Below are 11,780 nucleotides of genomic sequence, written 5' to 3' on the forward strand. Positions count from 1 at the left end.
GATGTATGGGCCAAAGAACTAGTAGTTCTGTGTGACCAGGCATTAAGTGCAGGATGGGAAAAGTGGCAGAAAATGGAACTGCTGAGGTGGACAGTGGCAAGATAATGAAGGGCCGTGAAGGCCATAGTGAGACATTGGGATCTGTATTCTATGAGCAATAAGAATTAAGGGTTTTAAGAGAATTGATCGGACTTGCATTTCAGGAAGATTACTCTGGCTGTATAATGGAAAATTAATTACAGGGTATAAGGCTAAAAGCAAGGCAGCCAGTTAGGAAACTATTTCAGTAATCTTAATAATAGAGACATTATGCTGGTCTGACTAGGTAGAAACAGTGGAGAGAAAAAAATGAGAGCATTTTTGAGAAAATAAGGAAATAGAATCAATTGGAGTATGAGACGGACCAGAAATAGGTGGCTGACCAGGCAAGGGACAAGAAAGAAACCTAAGATAATCCCAGATTTCTTTCTCGAGAGATCAGGACAATGATGCCATTTCCTGAACTAGATCATTCTGGGATGGGCTGGGGACACAGTTCAGAATTAGTCCCTGAGCTGGTCTCCCTGCCCAAAGTCCCAAGGACCTATAACACTTTCCATGTGGCTTCCAGGGAAAGGGTTCAAAAGCACACATGTGACTATGTCACTCATTTGCTTAGAAAACCCTTAATGTTTCTGAAGTCCCCACTATGATAGAGGAAAGGGGTGAGATTGAAAACATGGATTGGTCTACTGATAAGTGGTCAAGTTTATGGTGGGATTCTATGGACCTGGCACAACATAAAGGATGCCTCTTGGACACAGCCTTGGATACAAAGCCAGACGGACAGGCAAGAAAAACTAAAGTTCACCCTGTAGAGACCATGCCAACACAACACATCCACCCACTGAAATGGGTTGGGAGCTGGGACAGAGGTAGTGAGGAATCAGAGAACATCATAATGACAAAAAATGTAAAATAATTGATAAGAGAATGTCAAATGAAAATAGGCTTGGAATAAGGAAAGGCCACGAAAGGGGACTCCAGAGCAACGACCATAGAGTGGGTGTTACCGTCCTAGTTTCTACGGGCTGTGGATCATGTGTGGATCAGGGGGACATACAGGCCACAGAACAGCGATTCCACTTTATCTCCAAATCAAATTCCAAACTCTTTAGTGTGGCATGTAAGTTAATTTATTACCTATACAACCCCGCCATTCTCTCCAACTTTGTTCTATAAACTTTAGCCAACTGGATATGTCTGAAAGGCCCCAAACTATGTGGTCTTTGTGCATTTGCCCAAGTTTCACCCAGTGCCTACCCGACTAACTGCATCTTTCAGGCAAAGTTTGGAGACCTCTTTACCTTACCTCAGAAGTTTGGGCCATGTTTTCATGGTCCCCTGTACTTTCACATCACATCATGTTTCATACTCTATCATCAGTGTAATTTTACTTATTCACATCCTCTACAAGCTATCTGAGGGCAAAAACTGCGATTTCCTACTTTTATATCCACCATTCCCTAGTACAGTATGTAGAAGATGTACTTAATAAATGTTTCTTGGATGAGCATTTATAAGTACAAGGTGTGATCAAACAATACAGTGAATATTTAAATAAAAAAAATTATTACAGTAAAAAACACGTTGCCATTAATCTCCCTTAAAATACTCCTGCTCACTTCGAACACACTTTTCCCATCATTCTTGCCCCTTTCTGAAGCAGTTCTGGTTGTTCTCTTTCTTGAGTCACTTCAAAACGTTTACCTTTAATGGTCATTTTGATTTGTGGGAAGAACCAGAAGTCCCACAGTGCCAGGTCTGGTGAATAAGGTGGATGAGGACACACTGTAATGTTTTTATTTGACAGAAATTACCGTATACCAGAAGCCATGTGTGACACGGAGCTGCTGTGATCAACAAATAGGACGAATGCTGCTGTCAAGTGCCACCCAATGGAAAGGCAGGGATCTTCAATACGGAAAGTGGCACGTTGAACCTTAGTAACAGTGTGTGACAAGTTTGAACTTGTTCAGTGCAGTCAGTCAGGTGTGAGCTATGGCTGAGAGAAGGTGTGTTTTAAAGTGTACCATAAATCATCCTCCATCGTGACATTGCTCCATGTCACACATCGCTTCTGGTATACAGTAATTTCTGTCAAGTAAAAACATTACCATGTGTCCTCATCCACCTTATTCACCAGATCTGGCATCAGCAACTTCTGGTCTTCCCCGAAGTCAAAATGATTCAGGACATTGAGGCAGCCATGACAGTGCAACTAAAGACACTCACGAAAGAGAACTTCTAGAACTGCTTCAGAAAGTGGCAAGAATGATGGGAAAAGTGTGTTCGAAGTGAGGGGGAGTATTTTGAGGGAGATTAATGACAATGTGTCTTTTACTGTAATAATTTTTATTTATTTAAACATTCGTCGTATTATTTGAACACACCTTGTGTAATATACAGACTTGAAACATGTCACCAAAACCAAATAATGATGTTCCCTTCTCTTTTTCCATAAAAAAGAAAAATCAGTAATACTAGCAATTGCATAGCTCCCCTCCCCACCAAAAAATGGTACACCTTATCATGACAATCCCATAAATTTATATAACATTTTCCAATTTACACAATGCTTTTACACACACTTTCTCAAAAGTAAAGGGAGAATTAAGAAAGATCTGAAGGCAATAAATAGCCACAGAGCTACTGATCTGGATCAGAAGATTCAAAAACTAGAATTAAAAATTCACAGTCTATCCCCAACCTATGCTAGCTGCCCTTCGTGACATTTGAGAGGAAGGCCTTGGGAATTTCCAGTGGCTCTGGATGATCTCAAAGGCGGGCGGTATATTGAAATTTGTGGTACCCCTGCCATGTCATGAAATTCCCAGGATACCCAGGACTGCTTGGCTCTGGCTAAATGCATCCACTAGGCAATCTAGGACAGAAGGTACTCTCCTTGGGAAAGGTAAATTCAACATAACATCTTCTAACTGCCAAGTGTTAGGGTAGTTAGTACCTTCTATTCCCTTTTTAAAGGTCACTCATCCTAATAATCTCTCTACACTTCAGTTTCTTCAGGGTAATTCTCTTTTAATTTTGATAAGTGTCACAAAAATATTTGTAACTTTCTGTTTTATTGTTTTAATAGTTAGTAAGCCCAACCTCCATTTATAACTTTTCACTTCAATTCTTGTGGCATAAATATTTTTAGTCCTTTTTTTAAAACTATTTCAACTATTTTTTAAGCTACAGCTTGAAGAATATGGAGCTAAGAATTGACAAAATTTGAGTTCAACTCTAAATAACCTTATGTAAAAAGATACATTACAGTATACAAAAACTTTAGCAATTATTTATATTTAAGTCAACATGTATACACTTACTTATATTTCAGCTTTACCGAATGTCCAGGTTTTCCCCATGGAAGAACTACAAAGTCTTTGGTGTTCATGATTATTATCTTAATATTGTCTAAAAATTGTGACTTGCGGAAACTTCTGAAAAAATAACAAAGACAAAAGAATTATGCCTGAGGTAAAGCAGTTAACTTACAAATTTGAAACTACATATAATTCAAGAAAATTTTAAAAACAGAAATTGTTATGAGTGAAAAGCCTAAATCAAATGTTAAATAATAACAAAATTATTTTATATGCTTAATTATAAGTTTACAAATTTACACATTAATAAAGTTATAAATATAATATATCTGATGGAAATAAAATATACCAATAATTATGTGGCAAAAGACTGTGGAAATATTAAATTGAAAGTGAAGAATGCATTCATAAAGACAAATAGAACACATATTCTGGCTCTTGTTATATGTTAAGGGTATAATAATATATATCAGGCATTTATCCCCATCCAAAAATAATATCCAAGGTTAAATATAGTGAAAAGAAAACAACCTTCCCGATATAATCCAAACTTAAAAATCTTTTTTTACATATATGGTAATGTAAAATGAGAATTAAGGCATGTAATAAATTATCCAAAGGCATCTTAATATCCTCATTTATCAAAGAAAATTTTAATGACGTTCTTTGCCTAAGATCAGAAATTAGCATATTTAGAAAGAATTTTTCAACAAGAAATGAAACAAAACAGATTTTCTGCCCAACTCCAAGTTAAGCAGAAAATTAAATTATTCAGAATACCCTATTTCCTGAGTATCCCAATTATTCGTGGTTCTATAATAATTTAATCTGTAATGCTGAATTACTGAATCACATGCAAAACTATTAGATTTTGTATGAATAAAAATTTCCAAATTTCAAACACTCTTAAAGAAATAGAAGAGGCAATATCACAGAGTCCTTAGTCTTAAGGACCCAAACTATTTGTTACTATCAGTTTATATACGTGTTCCTATGTGCTCATAACCTCTATAAATGGAGGATGCCAAAAAAATGTATACACATTTTAAGAGAGGAAAAAACTGTATTAAAACAGTAATACAATGAATGACACTAGCATTCATTTGATTAATCATCTTTTGAGCAAACTTCATACTACACATTGCTACGTAATTCAATTCAACTTTGAAAAGTCATACATGAATAACATCTCTTAAAATGTGTATACCCCCGGTATTTATTGGGTTGTCGGAAAAGTCATGACGCATTTTTGCAATGAAAAACATAGAAAAAAATACGTCATGACTTTTCCGACAACCCGATATTAAGGCTCTGCTACATGCAAGGCACCGTGCTGAGAGGCATGAAGGAGTCAACGCCCAAGGACATTTGTTTTCTGGGCTCAAATGACATAGAGTCAAATAGGGTATATAAAACCTATATATAAGAGCCATAAAACAAGGTAGAAATTACAAGGGCCCTAAAACTTATAGATATAATAATAGAAGAAGTGAAAGAGAGAATTCAAGCCAGCTAACATATAAAGTAGGGCTTTAAGAGGAAGCTGGGATTACATATGATGATAAGGATTGGATGGACATTCCCCATTGTAAGAAAGAACAGCTCCTGAATGGGGCCTGATGACTGGTTCCATTTGGTAGATGCATAGATTACATGGATAAGGAAAAGTAGGCATAAGCTTGGAGGTGTAGTCTCAGGCCCAATTTTGGGTGACTTTAAATGCCAACTTATCACTTTGGGAATTTATTCTTAGGTAATGAGCATCACTGAAGGTTTTAGAGGGCAGGACAAAAACAAAGTCTAGAAGTTTTGCTCAAAGACTTAAGGAGAGAAGGTACCACCATAGGAGTAACCAAGTAGAAGGTTACTGTGTGACATCAAAGTCTATATACTCAGTTAACTTGTTCTTCATTGTTGTTCCTTTGGGACACTATCTCATAATTTCAATGATGCAACCTCTGATCAAAATGTTTTTGGCACGCCTGTTTTGAAAGTGAGTGTAGAGTCCATCATACCCCCAACAAACACACAAATCTACTTTGGTGTGCTTCATTTAAAACTAAAAATGATATTGCCCAGCAGGAGGGACTACTTCATTTACTCAACTCTAGTTTCAAATTACTCTACCTCCAAAAATCAAATCTAGCAAGAAAAGGTAGATTTTTACTGCCTTGGAGGAAATTCTGAAGGCAGTTATTCCCTAAAAATAATTCCAAAATGAAATTTCATGAAATAATTTTATATTATAAGCCATATAGTAACCATCATAGGACTAAGTATATCTGTGCCTTCGATCAACAGGCTGCTCCCTTGTGACCTTTATTATAGGTACTGAAGTCACAATGGTAAATAAGACATGGTGTCCTCCCTCAACTCTTAGTCAAAGTGAAAGCCACACAAACAATGGCAACACCATGGGACAGACAGAAGTAGTTAGGGCAGACATCAAACTCAGATTCATTTCTCAACCACCAAGTCCTGACTCTCAAAGCTAAGCTAATCTCAGTATCAAAGAGACCTAAAGTTATCCCAGGAATGGAAAAGTAGGATTTTGCTTGGTTTTGGGAATGGAGGATTGCATCTTCTACCCCTTCTTTGTAGATAAAATCTTTATCTCATTTTTATCATGCAGAGGTTACAAACGCTACCTTTAAAAAATACCTCTAGGTTCTCTAGTATATCTAAATAGAAATGGCTTGTCTTTTCATGTTGTTTACAATAAATTTTGCAGAAAAAGTTTTTAATATAAAACAAACAAACAAACAAAAATCCTCTAGGGATTATCCTGCTCCTGTAATATAGAGTCTATATCCCTTTTTGATCAATATCAGGAAATCCAACTCTTGAACCCTTGTCTACTGTCAATAAGTTTTTCATGAAAAGTTCTAAAATGTTAAAATTGCCATTATTATTTTAAAAAATTCAAAGAATCCCCAAAGTTAGTGTGTCTAAGTAATTAAAATAATTTAAATTGACTTAATTTTATTTACCCACTTAAATATACAATTTTACATGTGGTGGAGATATACATAAAGCTGATCTGATACACAAAGACTGAAATGAATGAAAGGCAAGTCTGTGAATTTCATTAGAATGAGATGATTCAGACTTATAGCTCTGCGTATAATGTGATTTAGCCAATAAATGGTCTTATTCAGGGGGCATTTTACTTCACTGAATGCAATTAATATGGCTTCTTCTCAATTAAATGTTTTATCAAGTCACACACATAAGCCAATTTTCTTGTATGAAGGAAAAAAAAAGATTGTAATTGTGAGTCATGCTGTTCTGCCTGTTTCCTTTTGTAAAACCACCAGAGAATAGGTCACCTTTTTTTGGGACAGCTAGGATATAGCAATGTCAGTAGGAAGAATAGCAAAGCACAATAGCAAAAGTTTAGTTACCTAATGGAACCAGGGAAATACAGACAAAATACCTATTATGCAAACTTCAGAGTTCCATCTGTCCTTTGGTCACTCAATTGTTTTTCTTATAATAAAATACCAAAAGTTCAGTTGTTTTTTTGGAAGATTTTGTAGTTATTTGATTTATTAGGCTGCCTCACTTTTCTGTCCCCTACCTTGTTCTTCCCCGTACATATACACACGATGTGACCCAAAATTGTCCATGATGATTTGATGATCTTTCTACATAGTGCTCATTCTGGGAATGCAAGCCAAGCAGCAAAGGTGGCTGCCACAGAATGGAAACAGGAAATGACAATGAGCTATAAATCTAGAAACTCAGAGGATGCATTAGGTGTTGCCCTAGTCTTCTAAAGAATTTCCCATCACACCAAGGGCAGAATGGGAAGGTTAGAGAACCATTGTTCTCAAGATGGGCAACTTTTTGTAACTAAAAACTTATCCAAGGTTAGTTGATTCTTCTAATGACCCAGATCATCTTAGACCTGAAAACTTAAAAGCCAATAAATAGGGTTTTTCTTTACTTTAGCACATATTTTAAAAGGGTCTAAATAAGCAAGCTCTTTTGGATGGGTTAAACTGTTTACCATAGTATTTAGAAATCAGAAACCCAAGCAAGAAATGTGAAATGAAAATAAAATAAAAATAGTAGTTTTAAAACATTTAAAAGAATCGTATTTTAATAATTTCTCTGATGATATCTTCATTCTAAATATATTATATATATATAATATGTTTATATATATATATGATTTTCATATATTTTTTAATCTAAGGAAAAAACTGATAATACATAATCCCTAGCATATTATCTTGTGCTTGAGTGGCCCAGTAGATAAGTATATGCCATTTTCTCCTACACAGGCCCTGAAAGAAAATCCGGTATTGATTCAAATGGCACTCAATCTTTCAGCCAATCCACCTATCTGATAATTAAACACTGCTTCAGGGCACTAAATGGTACTCGAGTCACCGGTTTTTTACATTCCAAGTTCCCTAGAGAACAACAGAGAGAGTTGCCTTTAGATACCAGGGAAGGGGAAGTCTTGAAAGTAACTTGAGAAGGAAACGAGAGGAGGTGCAAAAGTTCTGCTTTACCCACAGCTTCCCCAATGTCATCTATTTAACATAATGAGCCTCTAGGTCAGATTTAATATAAAGAAACTTTTCTATAGCTTAAAAACAAGTTTGAAAGGCATAGGTGTAGAGCAATATACAATTATTAATTCTGTACAATTAAAAGCTTTATATGATTACAAATAACAAGGAAAGTATTAAATTTATAAATCATACCTTTCAGAAACCTAAGCCCTTTCATATATTTAATCTAGTCCACTCATTTGTCTAGAATCCACTATTACTCTAGGCAGTCACTTGTGAATACCTCACGGATGGGAAAATTAAGGCATTTGCCCAAGATTGGTGACAAAGCCAGAAATCACAATTTTATTCCCATCCTGTTAGCTCTTCTTAAGACTTGAAATCTAAATATGGTTCTATATGCTTAAAATGATTAATTCATATCATTCAGATTCTTCCCCCTTTAATATACTTTAACCTGTACTGAAATGGAAATTTACAGAAAGAAATGTTTGACATCAAACGTTTTCTAAATTTTACAGCAATAAATTGAAATACCATTGAAAATCGTTTTGGTGTCATATTGCTCCCACATAATATGAGGTCACAAATTTTTTGTCTCTGTATAGTTCCTCATACCCTATAAGAAAAATAACACCCCTTGTTCGCTAGGTACTTAAGATCCTCCATTACGCATCCCAATCTTCCTAAGCCTCATGCTTTATTTTCCACTACTCTGCTTGCCAAGTTTTATTCTATTCAATGCTCAGTGTGAAGGACATCTCTACCATGAAAATTTCTTCCACCAAAAGTGAGTTTCTCCTATAAGGACATTCTGTGTATTACACTCATTTGCTATTACGTGCTGCCTTACGTTATTTTTTGTTGTTGTTGCTTTGCTTATATAGGTGTTGTTTCCCCAAGTGTCTCAAATATTTGAGGGCAGTCCTACCATTGATCTTTGAATCCCCAAAAATTAGTAGAGGGCCTACAAATAGTGTACTGCCAATAATAATGAGCTGAGTTTTAATTTTTTTCCTATGGCTTTGAATTCATTGCACATATTTAAAAAAATGTAAACAAACACATCATCCACTTTTCCATTTCAACAACTCTTCTTGTTTTCTTTTTTCCAAGTACCCAACCAGACTTTCAACAAATATCCATTGAATACCTCTTGTGTGCCAGGTGTCATCAGGTTAAGCACTGAGCAACCAGCTGGACCAGACAGGTAGAGCGCCAATCTTCACTGAATGTACACTCTGGTGAAGGAAGTAGGAAAAAATGAAAAAGCAAATAAAATAAGTGCGGAAAGTATTGTTTTGAAGGAAATAAACACAGGTTCTTTCAAATAATGAATTTGTAATACAAGTAGCAATATTATGGTAGGTCAGGTCAGGCCTCCATGTAGCCTCTAAAACAGCAGTTCTCAGCCTTTCACAGGGGTCGCCTAAGACCATCGGAAAACATATTTTCGATGGTCTTAGGAACCGAGACACCACTCCTCTATCCGTCTCCAGGCCCACATGCAGACACGCCCACATACGAGTACCTGGCGACCCCTGTGAAAGGGTCATTCGACCCCCCAAAGGGGTCGCGACCTACAGGTTGAGAACCGCTGCTCTAAAATAAGGTATTAGAGGTATTAGAGGTAGAGGGTTTTGTTTTTGCTTTTTTATTTCTTTTTTTCATTTTCCATTAGCATAGTTTCCATAGTTTAAATCTTGTTGAAGCTTCAACTTGATATGACATATATTTTTTGCGACTTACTAACTATGGATTTAAAAAGTCAGGGTACAAAAAAAAATACATAACTGAATGAGCACCTCTAATGCTGATTTAGGAAAGAAGGAAGACGGTCCACAGCTTCCGATTTCTCGATTTCTCGGGAATCTGGCACCCCCTCTCTGCGACCCTTACATGGGAGGAGTGTACTTACTTCTAGAATGAAGTGGGTGCATGTGGCCATGCAGGCAGAAAGGAGGCTACAAAAGTGGGTGTGATAATGTTTTTCAGGGCACCAAATTTTTCATAAGGCGCAAATAACTTCAAAGGATAAGAGGCTAGCATTTAAAAAGGTCGGGTTGTAGAAGGGGTACATTTCCTCAAGGCCCGCTTTCACTGTCTGTGGTTCACCCTCGGTTCAGGCCTCCACTAGCACCATGGGCCGGGAAGTCGTTTGTTTATAGAAAAAACTTGCAACTCCTGAGGTCAAGGCCATGTCTTGCAGCGCCGCGGGCCTGGCACTGTGTTGGGCACACGTCAGGGGCTCGTCAAACACCAGCGGCCCCGGGGTCCCCCAGCTCCCTTCGGAGCCCTGCCTCCTCTCCCGCCGTCCCACCCGGCTCCTCTCTGCCCAGACCCCACGGGCTGTTTCACTGGGCCGACTCCGCGCCCCCGCATCCGCCGCCGCCATCCGCAGCTAGCCGGCTTACCTGGAGACCCCAGCCTGCAGCATCACCACCGCGGGCCCCAACCAGCTGCCCAAAGCTTCCGGCTTTGGTCTCCATGGTTACCGCGTTACCTCGGTACCCATAGCAACCAGAACGCTTGCTTCTGCCACTGTCGGCCCGCAGAGGGAGCAAGGGAGCCCTACCAAGAGGCGAGGAGAGAGAGTGAAGGAGGGAAGGAAAGGGCTGGGGGAAAAAAAAAAAGAAAGAAAGAAAAAGAAAGGGCTGGGAAACGCAGCAGACCCATGGAGGGAGGCGTTCTCCTGGAGGAGACAGCAGTTGGCTAACACTTACTGAGTCCCTACCGCATTCCAAGCACTATTCTAAGAGGTCGATTTGTAACATCTAATTCATTCTCATAACAGCCCAATTTATATCTAAGAAAACTAAAGCACAGAAGCTTTGAATAACAACCCAAAATTACAAAGCTAAGAGAGGGCAGACCCAAAAAGAACTAACCCAAGCGGCTCAGAAGTTCCACATATATGCCCTGTTCAATGGCTTATCAAAGGTCACAATAGAGAAAGTCAAGGCTAAAACCTAGGTTTCTTGGCAAACTCAGAACTCTTATTATTTTGTACCAAATATATTGGGGTATATGTGAGATAGATAGATAGAGAGATAGATAGATAGATAGATAGATAGAGATAAACAAAATCAACCCACACTTCTAAAACTTTTTTTTTTTTCAAACAGAGAGTCTCCTGTGGTGAACTTATTTTTGGCTTCCTAAATACGAAGTAGTGTTCTTTGTTTGTTTTTAGTAATTGTGGGGTTTTTTTCTCACCTTTTTCACCCATTCCCTCAATCCTCCTCCTCTCTGACAACTATCATTTTGTTCTATGTATCTATGAGTCTGTTTCTTTTTTATTTGTTCATTTATTTTGTTCTTTATATTCTACATATAAGTGAGATCATATGGTGTTTATCTTTCTCAGTCTGACTTATTTCACTTAGCACAATACCCTCTAGGTTCATCCATGTTGTCACAACTGGTAAGATTTGATTCTCTTTTAAGGTCGAATAATATTCTGTTGTATATGTGTACCACTTTTTCTTTATCCAGTTGTCTATAGATGGGCATTTAGGTTGCCTCTTCATCTTGGCTATAGTAAATAGTGCTGTAGTTTTTAATCGTTGTATTTATATTCTGTAGGTGGGATGTGTGACTGACTGCAGTCAGTCAGTCAAAAAACACCTGTCCTTATCCACATTGACACTCTCTCGTTACTGGACTAATAATATCAATATTTGTAGTTAAGATACTAACCCTTGCACCATTGCTTTCCACGTTAATGTGCCTGCCATACTCATTTAAGAACACGTTTAATGTTTTACATTGAGAGATTCAATTGTACAAGATTATAATCAGCATAGATAAAAAAAGACAAGGATAGTCCGTGGCTATGACTCTGAACTTTGAAATTAGGGCAGACCTGAGTTTGAGTCCCGGTCCT

The 11,780-nt window shown here is 37.5% G+C and overlaps 1 protein-coding gene across 1 annotated transcript in view; it reads right to left on the reverse strand.

Moving 5' to 3' along the window:
* The window catches only part of ZBBX (zinc finger B-box domain containing), a 113,694-nt gene extending 103,324 nt beyond the window's left edge, over positions 1-10,370 (reverse strand). The window contains exons 1-3 of the mRNA XM_019643911.1: positions 10,309-10,370; positions 9,048-9,135; positions 3,372-3,485 (exon numbers count right to left, since the gene is read on the reverse strand). Coding sequence (XP_019499456.1) covers positions 3,372-3,439 — 68 coding nt within the window. The 5' untranslated portion in view covers positions 3,440-3,485; positions 9,048-9,135; positions 10,309-10,370. The remainder of the gene's footprint in view (positions 1-3,371; positions 3,486-9,047; positions 9,136-10,308) is intronic.
* Positions 10,371-11,780: the final 1,410 nt, after the last annotated feature.

Source organism: Hipposideros armiger, unplaced genomic scaffold (genome assembly GCF_001890085.2).
Source record: "Hipposideros armiger isolate ML-2016 unplaced genomic scaffold, ASM189008v1 scaffold_83, whole genome shotgun sequence".
Taxonomy (NCBI): Eukaryota; Metazoa; Chordata; class Mammalia; order Chiroptera; family Hipposideridae; genus Hipposideros; species Hipposideros armiger.